The sequence below is a fragment of the Corvus kubaryi genome, unplaced genomic scaffold, assembly GCF_017639235.1.
Source record: "Corvus kubaryi isolate FWS band 111438036 unplaced genomic scaffold, C.kubaryi_AGA036_p1.0 65266, whole genome shotgun sequence".
Taxonomy (NCBI): domain Eukaryota; kingdom Metazoa; phylum Chordata; class Aves; order Passeriformes; family Corvidae; genus Corvus; species Corvus kubaryi.
The window spans coordinates 17,201-42,247 of NW_024581875.1; the positions used below are offsets into that span (position 1 = coordinate 17,201).

At 43.9% G+C, this 25,047-nt stretch overlaps 1 protein-coding gene across 1 annotated transcript; it reads left to right on the forward strand.

The window, feature by feature from the left end:
- Positions 1 to 543: 543 nt before the first annotated feature.
- On the forward strand, positions 544 to 24,371 carry LOC121673167 (signal transducer and activator of transcription 1-alpha/beta-like). Its single transcript, XM_042046255.1, has 25 exons — positions 544 to 645; positions 943 to 1,082; positions 3,198 to 3,326; positions 3,956 to 4,100; positions 4,782 to 4,880; positions 6,172 to 6,267; positions 6,929 to 7,007; positions 7,639 to 7,730; positions 7,957 to 8,108; positions 8,367 to 8,525; positions 9,547 to 9,639; positions 10,079 to 10,138; positions 11,301 to 11,330; positions 11,417 to 11,510; positions 12,405 to 12,446; positions 12,923 to 13,006; positions 13,561 to 13,659; positions 14,137 to 14,272; positions 16,089 to 16,144; positions 17,289 to 17,383; positions 19,407 to 19,546; positions 20,702 to 20,887; positions 21,381 to 21,456; positions 21,874 to 21,976; positions 22,553 to 24,371. Exons 3-25 carry the CDS (start codon positions 3,199 to 3,201, stop codon positions 22,574 to 22,576), a joined length of 2,268 nt encoding a protein of 755 aa, XP_041902189.1. The 5' UTR covers positions 544 to 645; positions 943 to 1,082; position 3,198; the 3' UTR covers positions 22,577 to 24,371.
- The last annotated feature ends 676 nt before the right edge of the window (positions 24,372 to 25,047 follow it).

Sequence of the window (25,047 nt, forward strand, 5' to 3'; positions counted from 1 at the left end):
GCAAAGTAAAAAAATGTGATTGTTTTGTGCTGTCTTGGTGCATCACTGTAATGGTCCTAATTAAAAAACATAAAAACGGTCAGTTACCTTCTTCCATAGTTTTTTCTATAGCCATGTTTATATATCCACTACTCCCTAGTATTTCATGCCACGAAGTTCACCAAACGGACCTCTGATTTCTTTCTTTTATGGAGTAGGACCTGCCTCTTCCATCTGAGGAGGGAGGGTGCACAAAGTACCCTGGAGACCCGCAGCAAAGCCTGGACTTAATAGGCCGGTCTCTGTTGGCTTCAAACACCAAACAAAACCCAACACACCACGTTGGTACAAGAGACAGCCACAGCGTCCCTGCGAGCAAGGCTTACGAGAAAGGGGAAGGGAACTAACGCTCAGCCGCCTGCATTTTAGCGGCGCCCGGGCTAGCAAAGGGGCTGGAGTGCCCGAGCCAAAAGCCGCAGCTGGGCCAGCAGCCCCCGCCCTCACGGCACCGCGCCGCTTTCGCTTTCGCTGGCCCGCTGCTTTTCCCAGAAGTCACGTGACGCTCCCGCTCCGGGAACGCCCCCGCGCCGCCCCCGCGCATGCGCACTTGGCCGCGCGGCTCCCCGAGCGCAGCCGGCAGCGCGGCACTGCCGAGCCGGACCCGAGGTGAGGGGCGCGGGCCTGAGGGGCCGGGGGGATGGCGCCGGGAGCGGCACGGCGGGGTACTGCCGGGCACTGCCTGCAGCTCGGGGGCCGGCGGGGTGAATGCCCGGTGTAACTAAAACTGTCGCTTCCTCAGACTGTCCCTGCCCGCGGAACACCGAGCTTTGTGCTTTAGTGTCTTTGCACCTGGGGCAGCGGGAGATATCTTCTAGCGGTCTTCATTCCTTGCAGGGACACCCCTGCTCTTCTGTCATCTGTTGCATCTGCTCCCAAGTCCGACTCTTGGCTCCTTGTCCACAGCTTTCACTCTCCGTCCATCAGCATCTCCAGACCTGCCCTGCCCGGGAGCGCCGGAGCGCCCGAAGCGGACCCTTGTCCCCGGCACGGCGCTGACGCTGATCCTGTGCCTCCAGCATCGCTGGGCAGCCTCTGCTGAACAGGTGCGGTGCTCCCAGCCGCGGGGCTGAGCCGGCCGGCAGCGAGGGGAACGCGGGCAGGGAGCCGGCCGAGGGTAGGGACGGCTGCCGGGTCCTTTACTCCCGAACCCCGCCGCGTGGATCGGCCGCGATCCCCCGGGAATGGCAGAAAATGAGGTAGAGAGGGGCCAGGAAGGAGTCCTGGGGTGCATCAGGTGGCCAGCAGGTTGACAGAGGTGATCAGCCACCTCTACTCGGCCCTAGTGAGGCACATCTGGAGTGCTGTGTCCAGGTCTGGGCTCCTCAGTACAAAAACAAGAGGAGCTACTGGAGAGGGTGCAGCGGAGGCCACAAAGATGATGAGGGATCTCTCTTACAAGGAGAGACTGCGGGAGCTGGGCCTGTTTAGTCTGGAGAAGAGAAGGCTGAGAGGGGATCTCATCATTACATATAAATATCTCAAAGGCAGGTGCCAAGAGGATGGTGCCAGACTCTTCTCAGTGGTGCCCAGCAACAGGATGGGGAGCAATGGCCACAAACTAAAACACAAGTTCAACATGAGAAAGAACTTCTTTACATTGAGGGTAGCAGAGGACTGGCACAGGCTACCCAGGGAGGTCATGGAGTCTCATTTTTTGGGATTGCTAGAGCACATTCAAATGCTGTATTACCTGTAATCTGAAAAGCACACGCATGAAAAGCCTCAAAACCCTCACTTTAAACAACATTTTTAACTACTTTGTTTCTCACACATAGCACATGCCAGGGGCACTGGCATACAAACACTAAAGGATTTGGCAGGAAGGAGCATAGAAAATAGTCCTTCACCCTGATGCTGTCCTGGTCTTTTGGACAGGTCTTATAGGCAGTCAGTAAAAAAGAGTGGTGTGAGTGGATTTGCATCTCACCACCTGTATTCTCGGCCTGAACTGTTCCTTGGATGTATCTTTACGTGCCATTTCCACTACAAGGTGATAACCTGCAGCCTGGAAGGCTAACTGATCTGCTGCCAGAGACCATAAAGCCACTCTGTCACAAAAGTGTTAGGACTGAGAGAAGCTATTCTGTACAATATTAGTTCATTTAAGCATCCTGTATCTGCTGGAAAGGTTACTTGAATTTAGCTTGAAAAGATGATCATGAGAACTAAAACACATAGACAAAACATCTTTCCAGTACTTCGACATTTAAAGTGACTTGAGATCTAGTCCATTTTCAGAGCAGGCAAGTGTGGACACAAAGCAACTGAAAATGGGCACTTAGAGGGCTCTTTGATTTTTCATGCACGCTCTGGCAGGGGGTGATGGGGAATACATCCGCACAAACAAAAGGCAATACTCCACGTTCAGGACCTCAATTATGCAGGGTACAGGTATCAAACACACAGGTCCTCATTCCCATATCCCTGCTAAGCAAGAGAGCAGTAACACTAGCAGTACCCTAAGTGCCATGAAAAGGGGTTCAGAGGAAAAGGAGAAAAAAAAGAAAGCACCACACAGCCACTCGCTCACTTTCCCCTCCTCCCTATGTGGTGGGATGGGGAGAGAATCAGAAGGGTAAAAGTGAGGAGCATTGTGGGTTGAGATAAAGACAGTTTAACAGGTGAAGCAAAAGCCATGTGCACAAGCAAAGCAAAAGGCAGGTGTTCAGCCATCCTGGGAAAGCCAGGCTCCATGATGCCTAACAGTGACTTGGGAAGACAAACCCCATCATGCAAAATTTCCCCCTTTCCTCCTTCTCCTTCCCCCAGCTCTGTGTGCTGAGCTTGATGCCACATGGTCTGGAATATCCCTTTGGTCAGTTGGGGTCAGCTGCCCAGTGCCCCTCCCAACTCCCTGTGCACCCTCAGCCCCCTCACTGGTGGGGTGGGATGAGGAGCAGAAAGGGCCTTGATGCTGTGTAAGCCCTGCTCAGCTGTAACAAAAACATCCCTATATTACCAACACTGTTTCCTGCACAAATCCAAAACGCAGCCCCATGCTAGCTACTGTGAACAAAATAAACTTTATCCCAGCCAAAATCAGCACATGTTCCGATTTTGTCAATGTTCATGAAAACTTTAAATTAGTTGTTTTTCACTCGTTCAGTCCAAATACTCCTTAAACATTTACACTGGCTGTTTTTTCACCCCTTCCTCAGGATGACTCAGTGGTATCAGCTGCAGCAACTTGATTCCAAGTTTTTGGAGCAAGTTCACCAGCTATATGATGACAGCTTTCCTATGGAGATCAGGCAGTACCTGGCACAGTGGCTGGAAAACCAGGACTGGTAAGCACATAAGTTTATTAGGCTTTGGGTCATGTGATAAGCAATGCCCTCAGACATGCAGTTACAGGCAGCAGGAGAATGCTGGGGAAGCAAGCTACTAGGTGAACCTTTGCTGGTAGGATGCTTCGGTAGCTATGTGGATACTACAGCATGTGTTCCTGCCCCTCTTCAGGGCTTTCTAGAGGGGCCTGATACCTGGAGTAAGTGTCCTTGCTCATATTGCTCTCAGTGGTGGCTGTTTTAAGACCAATTAGTTACTGCCTTTGTAGCTCAGTCTCTCACTCTTCAAAGACTGAACTTCTGCGAAAGTTTCTGTGGAGTGTCTTCTCTTTGGAGAGTGGTACAACATGCACGTGCATCAGGGTCACTTTTAGGTTCCTGACGTGCATGGCATGAGTAAATGAATTTGAAGAGAATGTGGCAAAAAGAATAGAGAAACAACATTTCTTTATCGAGGAAAGTAAAGTCAAAGTTAAGAGAATGAAATTGGCTTGCATTTGAAGCTAATTCTCACTACTTGCATATTCTACAACTGGAGTTGGGGATTAAAAATCAAGTACACCTGTATGTATTTCTTGGATCTTGTGTTGGAAGTGTATTTAACCCAAGCATGCTTTAAATTATTCTAGGGAACATGCCGCCAGCAATGTCTCATTTGCTACGCTGTTATTCCATGACCTGCTGTCACAGCTTGATGATCAGTTCAGCAGATTCTTGATAGAAAACAATTTTTTGCTGCAGCACAACATAAGGAAAAGCAAACGTAATCTTCAGGTACGCCTGGGTTCTATATATATACATTTGCTTGATTTGCTTCAGTGCAGTTGGATGCCTCCAAGCAACTACCCTGCCATGAGGGGTTTTCGTAGAGGATGTGTGAGAATCCTGATTTAAAAGCCAGAATTCAAGTGTTGCTCCATTTTTGTTTTGATTTGCTATGGTTAGAAAGTTACAGTTTAATTATCAGAACAGCTACAGTTTGAGAACTACAGGAAAAAGAAAACCCCCCAGGGTAGCACCATCCTGAGCAGGGCAGTACTCAGTCTGTAGCACATTTCCAGTTTGTATGCAGGTAAAACAATAACGTTGAATTTGCATCCAGCCTGGACTGTGTGTTAAACCAGCAGCCATACCAAGGTGTGGGAGGATGGCTCATAAGGGATGAGCTCTCTCTAGGACTGTAGGGTATTATCCCACATCTCCCAGTAATGTTTGACCCTTTCCTGTTGTTTTGTGCCAATTCTGTCTCTTTGTATGCCAATGAACTACAATAGAAACTCGTTCTTGGAGCTGGTTGTGGCTGTCACAGCTTGTAATCCTTTAGCAGGCTATGACCAGTGTGTTCCCTGAGGCTCACACACTGGTAATTCCCTATTTTTTGCTAATCTGAAAGTTACTGAAGGACAAGAAATGATGTGTATGAACTTTAACAATAGACTGTGTCTCTAATGCTAGGATAACTTCCAAGAAGACCCGATACACATGGCAATGATCATCTACAACTGTCTGAAAGAAGAGAGGAAAATACTGAACAGTGCCCAGGCGTCGAATGAGGTAACAGTGTTGAAATGTCTGCTGCAGTTGTATCTCCCCTTTCCTATTATTTGGGATAAGGGAAGTGGATGAAGACTGTCAGGGGAAACAGGCTGTTCCCTCTCTGCACAATAAGAAGTTCCTTAAAAAACAGATGAGTGAGCGCTGATATGTACCAGCTGGACAGCATGGCTTTTTTCTCATGAATGAAGCATTTGGAGAATAAACGGCCAGGAAATAATTTTTATTCCTTGAATGATGTAAAAGCTATGCTGGTTGTTTTAATGCTTCTGTAGTACGATGTAGCCTGATATGCTAATTGGATTTTGTTTTAATAATTAGTGCTTAACTTACATATCCAGAAAGATTTTAGGTTTGTTCTTCTGCATTTTACTCCCCAGTTTACTCTCTGTTAAGCAGCTGAGCATGCTTCTCTGGACTTACTCTGGGAAAATGATGCATCATTCTCCTTCCCAGTTGTCTCCAAGTATTTCTTTCTAATTTTGGTGGGGTTTTGGGGTGGTTTTTTTAATGAAGCCCTTTTCTTTCCTCTGAATTATAGGTAAAGCCATAGTTTCTCCTTCGTCACCTGTTCTCCAGCTTCTCACCTTTTTTTTTTTTTCCTTTGAAATAACTGTTTTGCAGTAAAAATTCTGCAGTTGGGAAAGGTGTGCAAAAATGTATAGATAGCTGTAATCCATTTATGTAGAAATAAAGTGATGACTGACCAAGCATGTTAATTCCCGGTGCTGAAATACCTCAGTTTACAGCAGGGCTTTGAATGTGCAGTGTGGGAAGAGCACTTGGGCACGGGCTTTCAACAAGGGGCCCTTTGCAACAGTGTCCAAAGCAGCTGCTCTCAGAGTGTGACTCTGACAGAGCCCCTGTAGCTGCAGCACAGCTGTTCAGTGCTGGCACGTGACATAAAGCACTTGCTGCTGCCTTTCCAGTGTGCAATAAATTGGGGTCATTGAAAAGGGAAAGGGAATTACAGAATGGTTTGGATTGAGAGGGACTTTAGAGATCATCTACCTTCCACTAGACTGGGTTGCTTGATGCCCAATCCAGCTTGGCCATCACTTCCACCACTGACTTAAATCCATGATGGGGAACCTTTGGCAGTTTACCAAAATAAATACTTTGTTTGTTTCTTTCAAATTTACCTGAACTTGATTTTCTTATACTACAAAATTTTAGTATGGTTTATCAGAGCCATGCTTCCTCAGGTTGTTTGTCAACAAAAGCCACTAATTTACATTAATGAAAAAAGTATGGGTCACTCTGTTTTGACTTGTACTGCTTCTTCCCTCAGATGGAAGTAGGGAATGTACAGAACACTGTGATTGGGATGCTGGACAAACAGAAGGAGCTTGATGCCAAAGTTAAGGCTATAAAAAGCAGTGTTACAGTAAGTATAATATAACTTTTCATAGTAGTGTTTGTTGATTCACAGATGTTGAAAAGCTTTCAGTAGTACATTAGACTTGATAAAGTGACAAATAAAAGTAAAGTAGGGGCTTTCAAGTCTATAACCAGGGATTGTCTGAAGACAGAAAGTACCTTGTGCCTAAATTTTAGCAACAAAAGCATTTTACCTGTCTGAAATACTAGCAACTGAGGAAAAAAACCTCTTAAATTGTAACTGACCAATTTGTTGTTGACTAGAAGATTTTTTTTTTTTAGCATACAAATGTTTGTCTTAATAAATACAGTCACAACAGAAAGCTTTTCTCCAAGCAGTACTTAAGAATTTGAAAGTTTAAAATGCTGTGTGCTAAGTTTTTCCACTGTAGCATAGGTTCTTCTAAATTCTGTGAACTTACATGGCTTGACCACAAAGGCACTTCCACACTTTAATAGATTTCAGCTAGCTGAGAAGTAGGAACGATGAATAGGTGATGAAATTTAGGAATATTTCCTGTTAGGGAGTTCCAGGAAAAAGCAGTGTAACAAAACTGGGCTTCATGTCTGTCAAGGGCTAGTACCAGGCAGTTCCTCATCAGATGTAGTAGTCTTGCATTACTTGAAAATATTAAGTAATTGTGGCCACCCTCACTCATGCATTACAGGATGTGGAGCAGGACATCAAGGCATTAGAGGATATGCAAGATGAGTATGACTTCAAATGTAAAACCCTGCAGAATAGAGGTAAGTAATTTTTCAAGGACATCCCCTATTGCATGTAGTTTGTCAGAGTAAACTGCTCTTTATGTCAAGACACTGAGCCTAATGATACACGGCCAAACTTACTGGTAATGTCCCTCCTTTATTAACTCTGTTTCGCACTGAAACCTAAATTTCTGCATCTGTCTTTAGTTCCAAGTAAGAGAGCCTCCCTGTTAACACAGCATTCCTTTGTCCTTTGCAGCCCTTTGCCAGTAGAAGTAGCAAGCCCTGTAGGCTCTGTGGCCATTCAGCCATACACTTAATTAGGGATGTTTAGGCTTCCCTTTGCCGTCTTGTATTTCACAAATGCCAGACTAGCTTTAGGTTTTGTAGGCTCTTGTGCACCAAGGGAAACACACGGAGTCCACACTGGTTTCATTATACAGATCTGTCTCTGATGTCGAATTCTTTGTTCTAGAAAAGGCTTTAGTTTCCACCACAGCTGGGCAGAGCTGACTGTCCCTCAGAACAGGGACACGTTCAGAAGGTACTTAGGGAAGCACTGAGCTACAATCTTGCTTTTTGTATTTGTCCACTTTCCCCCCAGCATATTCCCCACCCGTCCTTCAGCACTCCTGCAGCCTCCCGTTCACAATTTGGACTTATTTTACAGAACACGAGTCCAGTAATATGTCTCAGGAGGAGTACAAGAAAGAACAGCTGAGTCTCCAGCAGATGTTCTTAAACCTGGACCTCAAGAGAAAGGTAGTGCTCAAGTTTTCTTTCAGAAGTCAGCAGCTCTTCATTTTAAGCACATGTTCATTTTCATTGAATTGACATAAAATAGCAGTAGAAAAGTTTTTTTTAATATGTCAGTTGAACTGGGGTCTTTGCAGAGTTTTGCAAGACAGATGAGCACTAGCTAAAACAGTACTTAGTTCTCCTGTATGATGTATTTTTAATAAACAGGGTAATCTCATGTTCTGTGTAGGAGGTGGTGAATAAGATAGTACAGCTGCTGCACAGCACAGAGCACACACAGACTGCCCTTATTAATGATGAGCTGGTGGAGTGGAAGCACAGGCAACAGACAGCATGCATTGGTGGGCCACCCAATGCCTGCCTCGACCAGCTGCAGAACTGGTAAGTCTTTTGTAAGGCTGCGTTTGAGCCAGGTTATGAAGGAACACCACATCTAGGAAATATACTGATGATTTATATTATCCATTTTCATTCTGTCTTACTATAACTACATTAATTTTATTACCTAACTATATTTCTAGTGAGCATGAAATGTTCTCCAAGCTCTGCCACATCCTCGGGGACAGTCACCTGGCTGGTGCCTCTGCATTAGAAAAATACAAAAACATGCTAAAAGTAACAAGATCGTGTCAATTTTAGGTTCACCACTGTTGCTGAAAGTCTACAGCAAGTTCGTCAGCAGCTTAAGAAGCTTGAGGAACTGGAACAGAAGTTTACCTACGACCCTGATCCCATCACAAAAAATAAACAATTTCTGCAGGACCTAACGCACACTCTTTTCAAACAACTCATCCAAAGGTAACAGACCAGAAGGATCTTTTGGTGTTACATGAATAAATAGATGAAGAGCACCTTCCCTACTGTTCCCTCAGTATTTCTTGCGTAGTAACTTTTCATTTTCCAAGGTTTTCCTAAGTTTGTCACAAATATTAAACTGAATTACTGTTTTTGAGATTTACTCTATCTAGGATTTCCACAGGTTCAGGCCTGTGGAAAGGGTTTGTGATCAGTCATTATTGAAGTTAGCAGATGCTTTGCTGCAGTACACATTGATTACAGAGTCAAACTCCCAGTCTGTTAGTCCACTTCTTGCTTCAAGCTTCAACGCTGCAGAGTTCAGGTGAAGAGAGGCAAGAAACAATCTGCATCAAGCTGTGCCCAAGATAGATACACACTAGATTCTCCAATCCTTTGTCACTGGACACATCATCTTTGCCTCCAGCACAGGGAGGCCAGCCCTGCCTCTGTACCACCTCTATGATGCAAGGTACTGTAGCTTGTAGTTGCCTCACGTAAGATCAGAGTCCTATTCTGTACACACACAGTATATAAAAATTTGGGGTGTATCAGAACCAGTTAGCCCCAGAAGTTTTGTTTCATTGGGTTAGCTGGCCCTCATCAAATCCCCTGCTAGTGTATCCATCCCTTGGGCACCTGTTTTTACACAGCACTGTCACTGTAAGAATTCAGGAAGTCCTGGGAATGGCAAACAAAGCAACACTCTTCACTTGCACTGTGCTAATTACAGCACAGTGTTTCCTTGCTGTTTGATTTTAGGGAAGTCTGATGAAGCAATCTCCCTCCTCAAGCTGTCAATGTATTGCAGAAAAGCCAGCACTTTAAAAATCACTATTTCTAGCCCCATTGAAACAATTGAAAGGAACTGATGCACACACCTCTGTGTAGATAGAAACTGAGTGAATAAAGTGTGTAGTATTACTGGTAAATCAGCATTCTTTTAAAGTTCACTTTTTATGTGGTTTCTTATTTAAGGACAGCACAGATAAACCACAGTGCCTTTAATCTGTTCTTCCCATAGCTCCTTTGTGGTGGAGAGGCAGCCTTGCATGCCAACACATCCTCAGAGGCCACTAGTCCTGAAGACAGGAGTACAGTTTACTGTGAAGCTGAGGTATGTTTTCCCCTTTCCCTATTCCTGTTTTGTGGTAAGGCTTTCCTGTCACTGGCTTTCCACAGCCAGGGGGATTGCACAGCCTGTCCTGTAGCCCAGGAGCTGAGGCCAGGAGGAGGGAAGTGCCATGGGCAGGGGCTTTCTTCTGGCAGAGTTTAACTCACATTCAGCTTTTACCCTTTACCAGAAGTGGGGTGTACTGAGTGTGTAACAAACACAACCAAACAGCAAGAAAACACATGCAGAGCACTTTGTCATGCCAAAGAGTAACTCATTTGCCCATTTAGTTTCATCTCTAAATGCTGTCTGGTACAGAGCAAGCTTGGAGCCTGCACGTGGCCCCAAGCATGCTCCTTAAATATCTGTGGTAAGCAACACAATAGAAGAGAACCCATCTTTTTCAATTGCTGACATAAAAAAAAAATACTTCTCTTTCCAGATTGCTGGTGAAACTGCAGGAACTGAACTACAACTTGAAAGTGAAAGTTTTATTTGATAAGTATGTTGCACTTATTTCATCCATCTTATGTAAAGGTAAACAGTCCCCACGTTCAGAAACCAAAGAGCAGTCACATTGTAAGTGTTGACTAGGCCAGCAGCAGGCTGGTTCTCTGTGACAGCAAGTACATCCTTCCCTTTTTCTTATCCATTCCCTTGTTCTAAATCTCTGACACCAGAGACATGTCACAAAGTGCAGATGGCTTCAGCTTCTCACCGTCATCTCCTCTGAGGAGAGCTCACTACTGCTAAATCAGGCACAGGGCAGCACCTGGGGAACAGCCACAGCTCTGCTGGGTTGTTTCACCTGGATTAGCACAAGGTGACAGTGTCGAATTGAACTCCACCCTTTCCAGTCACATAATTCAGTCATGTCTCTAGAATACCTTACTTTTTGGGTAGTGTCTAGTAAGAAATACGGTTATCCTAAAGCAGCCTTTGAGTTAGGGGTATAATCTGCCTACCTGTAACATAGGACGTGTTCTCAATCAGAGGAAAAATCACAGCAGTTGAAACAGTTTAATACCAACCTTCTGTATTTTGTAAGCAGTTCCATACTTCAAGGGCATGGAAAGAAATATGACAGGCTATCCAAAATAATGACAGGGACTGTGCTTTCAAGAAAGCAAGTGGGTTTTTGTCTTCTCAGCCAAGTAATTTTGTTCACTTGAAATGGCTTTAGGGTCCAGAAACTTGCACAGAATAGGGAAAAAGTAAAAAAAAAGTTCTTATGTGGTTGTGGGAGGTGAGGCTTTGAGAAGTGCGCTAGACAGAATGCAACTCAGTAGAATCCCAAGTGCTGGGAAAACCAATTCAAGTGATGCAGCAATTTATTCAACAAGTTTTAAAGCAGATTTAGAGTAGCAGAACTATATTCTTTTTTCCTCAGCACAAGAGAAAAAAATAGATAGAGTAAAAGAAAGTACTTGCTTTGATTATAAAGCCCCCATAGCAATATTAAGCCTCAGTAAAACACAGGCTGTGTAGCACAGCATTTATTTTGACTGCTTGAACCAATTGCCTCATCTTTTGCACAAGAATTTCACAAAAGCATTTTACCAGTTCTCAGTCAGCTCTGTCAGCTACTAAAAAATGCACATTTTCTCTGTCTCTGGCAGAATCTTTAAAAGATTCTTATTTTGTCTTTTTTTTTTTCTTGACAGAGATGTAACTGAGAAGAACTCAGTCAAAGGGTAGGTGGCATCAGAGTTTTGTATATTTATTAGGTTCTTTCAACAAAGTTGAGATTTAATTACATTTTCTCTCTCTCTTTGTGTAGGTTCAGGAAATTTAATATTTTGGGAACAAACACAAAAGTAATGAACATGGAAGAATCTACCAATGGAAGTCTAGCAGCAGAATTCAGGCACTTGGTAGGGGGTTGGTTTTTTCTTTCTTTTACTGATACAGCCACTTAATTTTGTTGGTAGAGTGTGGTAGGAAGGAAACAAATGGCTTTTGTTATTGAAGTCATTATTTACTTTTGTGTAAAGAGGAACTGTGATTATCTCATTTTTCTTTGTGCTTTCCTTTTTGAAATATTTGGCCTGTTTCAATCAAAATATGATTGCTTGTCACTGAAATAGGGACAGGAATGCAAGCAAGGCTATTTTCTGCTATACAGATTTTGCTGCAATGGGTTCTTTGTAGGAGGAAGTTAAAAAAGCCTAGAAAGGCTGGTTTGGGCCTTTCAGAGGAAGGCCCACAGGTAGGGAAGCTTGGAATAGTTCAAAGAGCTCTGAGTCTGGAAGATGAAAATTGTCAAGGAGTGGGCAGCTGCAAGGAAGTCAGTGCCTTCAGCAGACTGTACCACACTTCTGATCTGCACATTGTGAGGGAACAGATTGGTTCCTTCCTACCACAGGAAAGGAAAAATGCAAGTCCAGGACCAGGGAACATGGAACTCTCTCTTCATTGACCACAACTGAGACTGCTTAGAGTTTACCATCCTATTCAGAGGGGTTCTTTGATAAACCAGTATTCCATCTGATTCTGATTTCATACTGCTTCTGTTCTTAAAAGGCCTCTTACATAAAGGCATTGCATCATAACTGTGCAATATCTTTTTTCACAGATGAACAGTTTATAAAGGCGTAGTAGTTACCTACAGTTTAATCCTTTGGCTCCCACAGCTTAGAGCCAAATAGAATCAGGCACTAGTGCAGCAAGTTTGCATACAGTTGAGCAAGTGGAGCATGCAAACCTCCTCTACCACTTCCATTTGTGGCTGACATAAACGAGTGACAGAGGTTTTTGTTCGTTTGCAGCAACTGAAAGAACAGAAAAATGCAGGGAGCAGAACAAATGAGGTAAGCAGCACTAACCTTTTCTTTGTCAAGTTTTAGCATAATACTAACAAGGCATTCATTTAAGACAGTGCTCTCTGATCAGACCCATGAAGACACACATGGGATGAGAGATCATAGGAGAGGAGTTCAGTGTTTCTACAAAGGGATCCATTTAGGAACAGTCTGCAAGGAGAACTACAGCCAGAATGGCAGTGAGGGACTCTCCCACACTGGCATCTACCTTTAACAGGACTTCCTGGCAAGCACTGATTTTTCTGTGGCTTATAGGTGGTAGTAGCCACAAAAAAACCAAAAAACACATGCCTGGAGAGGCAGTTCTAGGAAGTCAGCACTGTCACTTGACTTTGATCTGTAAGCTCTTACTGAGGTCTAGAGCACGACTGTGGGCAAAAAAGGGTTTTCCCCATAATAAAGCCCCACTACTTCACCCTAGGAGTTTTCGGTCCCTGAAAAGTTTTCCTTTATTTTTTTTGAAGGGTCCTCTCATTGTAACAGAAGAGCTTCACTCTCTGAGTTTTGAGACGCAGCTGTGCCAGCCTGGTTTGGTAATAGACCTAGAGGTATGTCTTAGATGAAACAGACGGACCTCAATTCCTGTGTGTCACTCATGCTGACAATCTTAACTTTTTTTTCCTCTCTTTTGTTTTCTTTTTTTCTTTTTTTTAAGTACTGGGATATCAAGCACTTTCAGTTATTTCAAAGTATGGGAATGACACTTCACAACTGTGTATAGAGACAGAGAGAGAATGCTGTCAGATCTCTGGGTAAATAAGAATAGATGCGCTTTGCAAAAGTGTCTGATACCTAGAGGGCTTAAACCACAGGGTTGGTTATCAGTTTACATTTATTTCAGAAGCAGTGTGCTATGAACTCTACTGTCACTATTAGTGCTGTCATAACTGACATTAAAGTCTTTATTAGATAAAAATTACCCAAGTTCTTTCTAGTATTTCATCATACTGATATTTTCTCCCCTACATACCAACCTCTATTGAAAAAGTCAAGACTGTGCAAGCAGGGAATTAGAATGGAAATGGGTTTGTGAATAATTTCAAGGAGGATTGTGGCAGCAGTGCAGGGTAACCTGATATGTTTCCTTTTGTGCCCCTTTCAGACCACATCCCTTCCCATTGTTGTGATCTCAAATGTGAGCCAGCTTCCCAGTGGATGGGCTTCTATCTTGTGGTTCAACATGCTGTCTACTGATCCCAAGGTATTTGCAGGAAAAAAATATTTTATCAGGTACTATATGTAATTTTCAAGCATTGTATGCAAGTGGCTGCTGCATTTTAGCTCTGCAGATGACTCTTAATGAGTTTCAGGGGTAGAGAGGGGCAGCAACTTCCCTGACCTAAACAGAGCAATGTTTGAAACCCAGATTAGGGGAGGATGTATTCAGGATATACACTATGACAAATGAACAATCAAGAACTCAATTATGGTGCATTGAGTAATCCAGCAATTCTGCCCACTGGGAGAAGACATACCCAGAGCCCCAGAGATTGCTTTTCCTAGTAAAGAGTGCCTGGAAGAATAGCTGCCTGCTTCTGCAGAGCTTCTTCTCAAGCTGACATCCATTCTTAAATCTGGAGTTTGTTTTGGCAACAATACACTTTTATAAGTTCAAGTGGCATTCCAAAATGAATGTTTACTTGTATTATGTAGCTTGTATTTTTCTGTTTCATTCTAGAACTTGTCCTTCTTTCTGAATCCGCCTTGTGCAAAGTGGTCTAAGCTTTCTGAAGTTCTGAGTTGGCAGTTTTCTTCTGTAACAAAGAGAGGACTTAATGCAGATCAGCTGAGCATGCTGGGAGAGAAGCTTCTTGGTATGGTCTGCTTTCATCACAGATGGCCTGTTTCAGTTGAAGCTAATTCTGCATCTTTTCCTGCAACCTATTTTAAGTTTTCATTTCCTCTCACACCTTTTCCCCTTCTACAATACAACTTTGTAGCAATTAAGTATTTTCCGCTTTTCAGTATGGCAGAGTTTGTAAATGAGATCATGTCATTAAAAAAATCTGCCATTCTAACTTGGGAGTTCTATGCATTAGAGCAACACCAGTTGGGCCTAATTCTGCCTTTTGAAGTAACACTCGTGTTTAGTCAGTCTTTGAAGTGGATGTTTCTTGGCATCTTTTGGGTTTTGTTTTTAAATCCACCTCCATTTATTTTAACTTCGTGCATGCCCTGAGCTGCAGTGGGGATTCACTCTGCATAAACACAGTTGTAATGTCAACATGCAAACACTATGGAACTGCTAAACGATATCAAATAGAATTATCTCCCACATGAGTGTCCTTAGTAAAAGCCTCATCAGCCATGGGGTTTGGAAACAAACTCCTTGCAGTTTGCCTGAATAGGCAGGGCACTTGCCACTGCTACTGATTTTGCACAGTAGACTCTAGATGAAAAATACTGTTGATTCAGTATATTTCACCGACCTTAAGTTTCAGGAAAAAGTTATATTTAAAAGGTATTTGAGTTTAGTGTGTCTAGGTGGCAAGTACAGCATTCCACTCTCTAATTCCCCCAAGACATAAGATCTGACAAAAAGCTGCTAATTTTTAATAGATTACTTTTCAAAATTCTACAAGGAGAATGATTTTTTTGTTGTTGTTTGTTTAATTAACCAACACAAGGAGACCAGTGATATATATCTATGGCAAATGTGCATGTCAGAACTACAGGAATTTTGTCGAGCTCTGGTAATGGTAGGCTTGCTCCTTACATCTTACCTCTGTAGATAAAAATATCACACAGCTGAAAAAATCCTGGTTGCTGAACACTGTAGATTCAGGATTGCTCAATGCAAGGAGGAGACAGAACTAGCAGAGTGCCAGGCTACAACCTGGTTGTAGCTGGTTTTGCAATGTGAAAATTGACAGAATCTTGATCTCTTAACACCAAGCAGTATCAGTAACAAGCTCCCTAACCCAGTTCATTTTCAGAAAAATGACGGAGAAAAGCATATTTATTGGAAGCCATAGCATGATCATTAATGGAAAGAATTTGGCTCTGACTACAGTCAGGGTCTGCAAAGCTCCAGCTACTGTAGTCACAGCACAGGACTTTTCTTTGTGGTTTGGATATGGTTATGAAACACTGTGGACATAAAAACAAGGCTGGGGGAAACAGTTGCAACAGGAGTAAGATGAGTCTGTGTTTGGGGTAGACCTGGGAGTCAAGAGTTTCTGGGGCAAAAGCCTGCAGGTCACCAGAATCAAGGTAGTAAAGTGCTTAATCTTAGAGAGATACTGCAGGGTCTGCTGAGCCCCTGCAGAGGAGCTTGTGGGCTGCAGTCTTCTTGTGCAGGCAAGAACTATGCAAGGATTCAGCCTCCTTCCTGGAAGCATTTTGAAGCTGGCAAGTGTTTGGTGCAGCGCAGCACAGGAAGTGTCAGGATGGATTGGCTCCCATTACGCAAGGGCTGCTCACACAGATCTGGTTATCGTAAAACCTCCCAGAGGGAACTTTGCACCCTCCCCTGCACTAGCTGTGAAAGCACAGCAGCCTGCCCTTCCTTTTCTTTCGTAGTTCAACAGTTGAATTCCAAATAATAACTCAGAACTTGGTTTTCTAAGTACTTCTAGCCTTACTAAGTAACTTATGGAACATGACTGAAGTAAAATGTATTGTGTTCAGGGCCAACAAACGGAGGATCTCAGGATGGCCTTATTCCTTGGACAAGATTCTGCAAGGTATGAGCTCAGTTTTAAAAGCTGAGATGGAAGAGGGGGTCTCATCTTACTTTACTGTGGATTTTGTTTGGGCTTTTTTTGTTTGTTTTTCCCCCCAGGGTGCCTTCTTTCTCAGTAGGATCCTCTCATTATTCTAGACCTTACATAGTTATGGGAGGCTTTGGTGGCAAGGTTAAAGTAGCAGCAGAAGGAGGCAAAAGAGCTTGCAATGGCAAGGAGTAGATGATTTTGAGACTGCTTTTGATCCATGTAAACTCCATAGGAAAAAAAAATGTATCTTTCAAACACAGCACCTTCATTATTATTAATGCAGCTGCTATTAATAGAATAGTTCTCCATTTTGACTATTACAGAAAACGTAAACAAAACAATCAGCAAGATGAACAATTCTTCTGTATCTTAGTGAAGGACATTTCCCAGGCCAGGAGCAAATGGATTAGGGTGAGGATTAACACGGGGTGGCCGAGAGGGTCAGTATGATGACAGAGAGCCACACCATGCAATTTCACAGCCCTGGCTGCAGCAAGACAGGAGGGCTCTTCATATTTTCTTTAGCTTTAGACCCTAAACTGATACAGATAAGTAGGCGATCACAGCAACCAGGAGCAGACTCCAGGGGAAGAGCAAGGCTCTGGTGACCTACAAGCACTGAAATTCATCAATGTGGATGTCTCATGAGAAATTGAGATCCAAGTCTCAACAGAAAGTGTCTCTAAATCTTCTGCTAGCCAGCCCAGTTAAAAACCCCAATGGAATGGGTTTGCATGTCCAACAACTCAGTAAGGATAGCACCCAGGCAGGGAACAAGGTCCTTTTTTCTGCTCTTAGACCAGTGTTACTGCATGTGAGAGGTGATGGATCACATATTTGTGGGTACTGGAGGCTCAGACAGGCATTTTTCTCATTCTCCTCTTGCCTTAAGATTCAGTACATGCTTCATTACCAATAGTTCCTGTCCTGGAGAGACAGAAAAAGAGTCATAAGAGAATATAGGGAGGGTGGGAGAAAAGAAAAGAAAAACACAAGAACAAGTAGACAGTGGCAGGGTTGAAACCTTGCTTTCCTCTCTGCTTAATGAAACTCATGTCTCATTATCCCTGTTTTCCCTACTCCCATCCCTGCCTTTCCATATTCTGAATTTCAGGAAAACATAAATGATAAAAATTTCCCCTTTTGGCTGTGGATAGAGGGAATCCTGGAGCTTATTAAGAAACATCTCCTGTGTCTCTGGAATGATGGGTAAGACCTGAGTGAAGTTAAAGATGTGGTCATTGCCTCAGACCTCACTTTCAGGCCAGCAGTTGCACCCTCAGCTGCTGGGTGGTTGGTTGTGCAGAGAGTGGAACTTGAAACCAGAAGAATCTGAAGCAAGTGGATTGTAGTATTGAGGAAACCTCTGGTGTGGCAACTGCTAGAAGCAGGAACGTCAGGTGACTGAGTTGTCCCATTTAAGTCACAGAGCAGGGCTTTGAATGTTAGATTATATTTTGTTTTGCCTCTGCTCCCACTGTAAGTCAGTTCTTTCCACATCCTAGAACACAGCCAAGAAAAACTGAAGCACAAGGACGTACAAGTCATAGTGATATGATTTTAAAAAAACCAAACTGCCTGCCCAAAGAGAGTTAGTGTGAGCTGCCTGGAGGTGGCAGCAGCCAGACTTGGAATGCCTGTGCCTGCACAGGCCCAGAACCCAGCAGTCTTCACTTATTTTAAGACTATTACTAAGTAGAGGGACTCTGCCAGATGGGAACACAGTTCCATTTGCCCTTTAATACTGGTTTAGTAAACTTTTCATTCTGGGATTTCCGATTTCAGAAGTAATTCTGCCCAAACTAGGCTTATCCAAAGTCACAATCCTGCCTTTTAGCTTCAGCCACATTATGAAACCTCGTCAAACAGCACACTGACAGTGGAGTATCCCACAGTTCTGCAGGATCTACAGCAGCAGGATTGCTTTGTCTTGCTACATTCAGCAGTGGGCTTCACATTTTTACCCCCCCAGGTCCAGGAGAGTTCTTCAAAGCCTTGTTTCACTGCCCCAAACCTCCCCATTTCTTTGATGAGGGGGCTGCAGTGCAGTGGGAATATTTGCCACCATTACTGAAGCAGAGTGTCAGTTCTGGGATTGGGATTACATGTGGATTTGGTACAGGCTTGAATAGCAGAGACTCCCCTTGTATACAAAAGGGTAATACAGCCTCAAGAACACTTGCCTTTCTTCATACTTGAGAGATAGGAAGGCAAAAGACTTCCTTATACACAGGATATTGACTGCTGAATGCATTTGTTACCTAAAGCATGGTATTTAAACCAAAACACAAAACTCACCAATCAAACCCCCAAACCCCGTAAAACAGGGCAGTTTACAGCATCTGAAATTCTAAGCAAAATTATGATTATTTAGTGTTTTTTTGTGCAAAACCCTCTTTCCCTAACTTAATGCACACAAGGACAGTCATAGTACTCAAAAGTTCATTATTGATGGAGTATTTTGAGGAATAAGAAGCAGAGAAGTTCTGACCTTTGAAAAAACAAAAAAAAAAACCCTATCAAAAGCAAAATATCAACCAACAAAGCAACCAAAACCAAACAGGTGGGGCTTGGCCAGGGTTATACCCTAGTACTGACTTGAACAGCTCCCTCCCCAGTACCTGTCCAAATCAATCAATCTCTTATAATTACCACACCAGCCTCCTTGTCCATGTAATAGCATCTGTTGAGCATAGTGAATCAGTCACACAAGCTTAACAGCTCCTCTAGAAAACATGCACAGGGACCAAAGCAAACCCCACACCTCTAAGAGTGTAATCTGGCAGCTAGCAAAGTTTGTTTCATCAGCCAAAAAGGAGAAACAACTGTTCCTTAGCATTCTTTTGAAGCTAAAGCTAACTGCTAGCTGGGATCTGACCTTGTTACACACATGCAACTTCAGTTCTGCTTGCACAGCCCAGCTTTGACAGCAAAATGGACAATCTCTTTTGTTCCAAGTTCAGAAAGATATTTGTATAAGCCCCCAGGCGAAAGTGAGAGTGCTGAGGGAAGCTGTGGTGATTCATGGCAGCCAAGGGGCATGAATCACCACCTGACTGCAGCCAGTCAGTCAGTCCTGCTGCCAGCTGTTCACGGGACAAAGCCTTCATGAAGCTTTCAGCAGTACTCATCTTTTTTAAGTGAGGAAAGCTTTTTAGTTTTCCTAGCTAGCCCAGCACAGCTTAGGTTTTATGTTGAGGAGTAACTCAGCTCTTTCTTTTCAACATTACAGCTGCATCATGGGTTTCATCAGCAAAGAGAGAGAACGTGCTCTACTGAAGGACCAGAGCCCAGGAACATTTTTACTGAGATTCAGTGAAAGCAGCAGGGAGGGAGCAATCACCTTTACTTGGGTAGAGGGATCTCAGAATGGTAAGTCAGCAGCAGAGAACCTTTGTTCATGTACTTGCATCAGAACGAGAAGTCTTTATGCCCTTCTCCTCCACCCTGAGGACCAGCACAACACCCCTGCAGCAGGGGGGCACAAGCAGTAGCAGGGACACACCATACTTGGGGTAACTCAAACCACACAATGAATTGGTCAAGGTTTCAGCTAGCACTTCCCAGGTTCTGCTTCTGTGCTGGAAGTTGGGTAGGAAAAACTGCCTGGACTGTCTTCCATGCCTCCTTCAGCTCTCTCCCAGCCTTTAGTACACACACACCTGCATCTCTTTCCAAACCCAAATGGAGCTTTTGTTCTTGCCTTCCCACATTCTGCCTAGGTAAATTACATACTTCATTTTCTAAGCAGTTCTCCTTCCTCCCGTTGTTCAAAAGGATCAATGAAGAGCTTGCTTCTTTGAAAGAGTGAGCTGGACTCGTTTCTCATCTTGAGGAAGCTTGGAGCCATCACAGCTGCAGAAAGTTATAACCTCCCTTGTACCCAGTCAGGGCTCTCCCCTTACCACACTAATTACACAGCCCCCCCTGCCAGCATGGGGCAGCTGTTGACACTTTGATGAGCCCAAATCAGGGCAGCAGGTGGAAGAGAAACTGCTGAATGTACTTGTCTGACTTCTTCCCTTTGCTACCTGAGACATCCAAAAGTTAAGTAAAAGGTTGATAGTATTTGGAGCATTCAGGAAGGCTTATCTGTGTCTCTTGATGATTCATAAAAGCCTCAAGTGGTGTATTTGGATCAAACTTCCTAATAGGCAGCAGAGTCTGAATTACATAATTTGGAAGAAGGTTAAAAAGGCAGCAAAACCTGAATTAGTTAATGAAATACTGCACTTAATGAAATACTGCAGCTAATTTCCATGGACAAGCCACACCAGTCATTCTGAATACAAAGCACGCCAAGAACCATCACTGTGTGCTTTAATCCCCCGTGCCTCCCTACCCCACAGAACAATTATGCTCCCTTTGACAGGCGTGAAATATTTACTGCAGCAATGTAGGTGTCATTCAGGCAAGCCTTTTGCTCATGTGGACTCTGAATTTGGGGAAGTAGCTGCAGCTTTTCTGGACTCTTTCAGAAAAAACCTTGAAACCACCTTTAAGAGTTGCTGCTTCTCTCCTCTGCAGAGCTCCAGTTCCACTCAGTAGAACCCTACACCAAGAAGGAGCTCTCTGCTGTGACTTTCCCTGATATCATCCGCAATTACAAAGTGATGGCAGCTGAAAACATTCCTGAGAACCCGCTGCGATTCCTGTACCCGAACATACCCAAAGACAACGCCTTTGGCAAATACTACTCCAGGCCTAAGGAGGGTGAGTGCTGTGAGGGGCTTGTGTCTTTTAGCTTGTCTGGTTGTTCCTGAACTACTGGGGCACTGTACCATTTCTGTGGCGTGCAAAGAAGGGGAGCAGTTGGCCTCAATGTCTTGGCAGCCTGTCCCATGTTTAGAGGTTAACAAAGAGGCACAACATGAGATCTAATCAGATCAAAAAACTGAAACCCCTAATTGTCACTGGCCCTCCAACTCAGCTGTCATGTGAGCCCATGAGCTGTTTCAGAAATGTAGGTTCCCACTAGCAGCCCCGACCGTGCCTGGTTAGGGGAGGGGTTTCTTTGCCATCTTTTATAGGAGGAAAGGGAAAACTGACTAAAAATGGAATAAATTAACCATAGTGCTGTAAACTGCACGACAGAGAGACTTGCACATTATCTGGGTCATAGGCTATATTTTTGGTATAATAAAGATGAAAATGTGACATAAAATTGCTGAAAAAAAACTCCACAAGCTTTTTTTTCTCCTTGAAGCACCAGAGCCAATGGATTTGGATGGTCCCAAGGGAAACGGCTACATCAAGACTGAGTTAATCTCTGTATCTGAAGTGTAAGTTCCCACAAAAATGCTGGATTTTTAAGAACCGATCGTAAGTTTTTAGCTGTAGTTCGTGCTTCTTCAGAGTATTTAACCTGTAGGTGCCCCTGTCAAGTCTTTCCTCTTTGAGAATCTGATCACAACACATTAATGCAGTGCTGTGTTCAAAACACCATTTTTAGGTATAAACCCTATAAACTTGCAGGTAGTTGTACTGGCAAGTAATTTCCTGAAAAGCACGTTCTCAAAGACTTGTTGGACTTCTTTGGTTAGGATGTGCACCCCTGAATAGCCTGAGTTTTCATTTAGAGCCAGGCTCTTCTTCACAAGAGGCCTCCTTAGTGGCCCTTTGGGCCTTGGAGCCAGACAGGGTAGCCCAGTTGTGCCTCATTCCTTCAGTGATGCTGAACCCCTGCTCTTCTCCCTCAGCCACCCTTCCAGGCTCCAGTCTCCAGAAAACCTGCTCCCCATGTCTCCCGAGGAGTTTGATGAGGTGTCTCGGATGGTGGACCCAGCAGACATTGATACTGTGGTACGTATCATGAAACAGCCTGGAGCAGGGGGTTGAGTGAGAACTTGCTTTTCCCCTTTTTTCCCCCCCTTCAGACATACCTCAGACACCTAAGCAAGCACTTGAGAACACATCTCCTCACATGGATAGGAAAAGCTGGGGATCCAGAGTTAGACTGGGATTGCCAGCAGTTGTTTTTTCCACTTGTCTGCAGGGAGGGGGGTGAAGAACAGGAGAGCAAAGCTTCTTGTGTGTGCCTTGCAGGTGGAGGGAAGATGGGAAGGAAGGAGGATCACAGTAGTGCTTCCTGTGGGGTCTGTGTGGGGAGGGCCCGGAGCAGGAGTGCAATTTGGAAGTGCTGCCCTGCCAGTGCTGGTGAGGTACTTCCTGTGAACAGAGCAGTGCCATCCTTGCAGGGTGTGCTTCAGAAAAAGAAACAAGTTAAAGTCATCCCTCCCACTGCCCACCCTGAGTAGTTGAATCCTAAGATGGGAATCAGGTGTGATTGGGGCAGAACGTGGTCACGCTCTGTGGAGAGCAAAGACTTGGGAACTAGGGCTCGGCCTGTGTCATGGAGGTTTCCTTTTCTCCTTGCAGATGTGTACACACATTCAGCTCTGAGCTTTGGCTGAGTTTTCCCTGCGTCATTAGCACGGCCGATTCGCTTCACACATCCTGTGCTGTAGTCAATGCCTTGGGGACACACTTCACTTCCTTGGTTTCTCAACCTGAAGGTGCAGTAGCAATTTTAGCTAATGGGAGTATCAACAGCAGCAGCCTGAGTAGCCTCCTTACGTGCATATCTTTGTTTAATTAGCAAGATTCCGTGCCAGAGTGGAGGAAGAGCAGGATGGGAATGTGAGCTCCTCAATGACAGTGATAGGAGAAACGTGCATTCATTGTTTAAAGGAATTAGTTAAACATTTAAAACAGTTGACTGTACACAGGAGGCTTCAAAGAAAAGCTGGTTCTTTTGCAGAGGTTCTGTTCAGAAAGCTTACACCTTCAATTTTTGTCTGCAAAACACTCTACAGCTACATGCCCCACCAAATCCCTGTGCTGCTGAAGTTTGTTGTGCTTTTAGTTTTTCTGGGCATGGCACTTTGAGAGAGCAAAAGCGCAAAATGTTACCTGCATTTCATTTCTGCAGTTTTCCTAAGGCTTAATCTTGTGTAGGATGTTTCACACAATCTCTCTCATAAAAAGCATTTCTTAGGACACCACCTTCAAGCTGCATTGGCATATGCTAAGCTTGCAACCCAAGGTGTATAATCAAGACTAAAGCCTCTGCAGACTGGAGTCATAAGACAAAATGAGAACCTACTCTTAAAGAGTGCAAAAGGAATTGAAGTATGTTTTTGTTAACTGTGCTTAGTCTGCCGAGGCTGGGATCTGGTCACTCCTAACTTTTGCCATAATACAGACCCCATTTAGGTTGTAACAGGTGGAATGGAACTCAGTTTTCTCGTGCATTATGAACCGGGGCATTTATTTAACTGTTAATTTGAATAGCTAAAAGCTTCTACAGGCTTTGCTAATGAAGTGGGTTTGTAATTAGGGGTAAGGCACAGGAGGGTGAAGAAGTTACAGTTTATCCAGAGCAGTGGCTGCAGGATATGCAGTGTGCAGTACTTAAAGGATGAAGCTGTGCTTCCACTAGCGGAGGAACAGGTTTGTTTCTCAGCAGGTTGGAAGGTAATTAACAACTCAAGAGGCGAGGCTGTTCTAGGCAGCTGGTCTCTCCCTTTAAGGGTACCTATTAGTGCAGGCTGCTAATTAGCATGGAGCTGAGCAGAGGGGCTGCAGAGCACTCGTGCTGCACCCCACCTGTCCAGGGACAGGAACAGGGCACCCACTGTGGGGGCCCTCCCTGCCTGAGCAGGGGCTTGGACAAGGTGACCTCCCAAAGCCTCTCCAGACCCATCAGCTGCTGTTTGGGAAGTAGAGGACTGGTTCAGTTTGGTGTGTTGTGCCCAAGACATCTGATGTGCCCCCTGCAAAAGCTTCAAAGAAAAATCAAAGGACCTAGAGCAGGTAACACATGTATTTTAAATGAAAGCATTGCCAACACAGGAATTTAAATAAAAGCCAAACTGACTTATTTTTGGTGCCCTGGGTTATTGAGATTAACAGTGCTACAGGAAATAGCAAGTGGTGACTTAATGCCTTTATCTTGCTGTAACTAGCTGAATGTGCATCTGTTGCTAATACAAAAACCAAGTTACTTGTTTTTTGAGCTATGCTTTGTATTCATGTTCTACATGTTATTACTTTTATACTTCAGTTTTGTGAGAGTTAAAGCAGTGGCCTTATTCACAGGTTGGTCCTTCCAGAGCCGGTAGTTCTGGAGGCAGTGATTTTTCCTCCATAGAATATTCTTATATATGTTTTAAATAACTGGAACTGCTAGTTGCCACTTTTGTTCTCTCTCTTGTGTTGTCGTCATTTCTATTTTAAAGTGGACGTGTCTGTCAGTATTTTACTACTCTGTATCTCATTTTGAACTCGTTTGTGCAACTAAGGAGATACAGCTCTGAAGCCCAAGGCAGTATTGCAGCTTTTAATTCTCTGCATTGTTGCAGGTCTGCCTGCACTAGAGTTCTTAGAAGGTGACTGTTAACTTTGTTTTATTACTGCTTCTGTCACTTCATTAATTTGTTTCTGTCCCCACACAAACTTCAATAAACTGAATTTGAATTTCTAATTTGAGTCCTCAGTAGGATAACTGATCTATGGCTCATCTTTGCGGGCTACCAAGCTGGATCAGTGCTGCATCGTTTTTCTCTGGGGCAACTAAGTGACAAAATCCCTCATCTCACACTTGTCAGGCTTTTATATGAACTGCACAGCCAGACAGAGAATAAAGGAAAGAAACTGTTGGTGTGATGAAGGATAGCAGGAGTAAGGCAAGAGAAAGCTAGAGCTGTTGGGAGTTCCTGGCCAATCCACTTAGGAATTCCAGCATTAACAAAAAGCAGCCAGTGAAAGGACACAGCTCTGGAAGTGTAGGTTTCAAAATAAACACCAACAAAAATCAGAAAAAGGCTACATTAGATAAATGCATTCTGATTTCCTGTATGTTTTGCACAGTG

What these genes read in the sequence shown, in the direction of transcription:
- LOC121673167 (XM_042046255.1), top strand. Translation starts at nt 3,199, where the DNA reads ATGACTCAGTGGTATCAGCTGCAGCAACTTGATTCCAAGTTTTTGGAG. An exon ending in TGCTGTCTACTGATCCCAAG is followed by an intron (nt 13,660 to 14,136) that starts GTATTTGCAGGA and finishes GTTTCATTCTAG; the next exon opens with AACTTGTCCTTCTTTCTGAA. An exon ending in CTACTCCAGGCCTAAGGAGG is followed by an intron (nt 20,888 to 21,380) that starts GTGAGTGCTGTG and finishes TTCTCCTTGAAG; the next exon opens with CACCAGAGCCAATGGATTTG.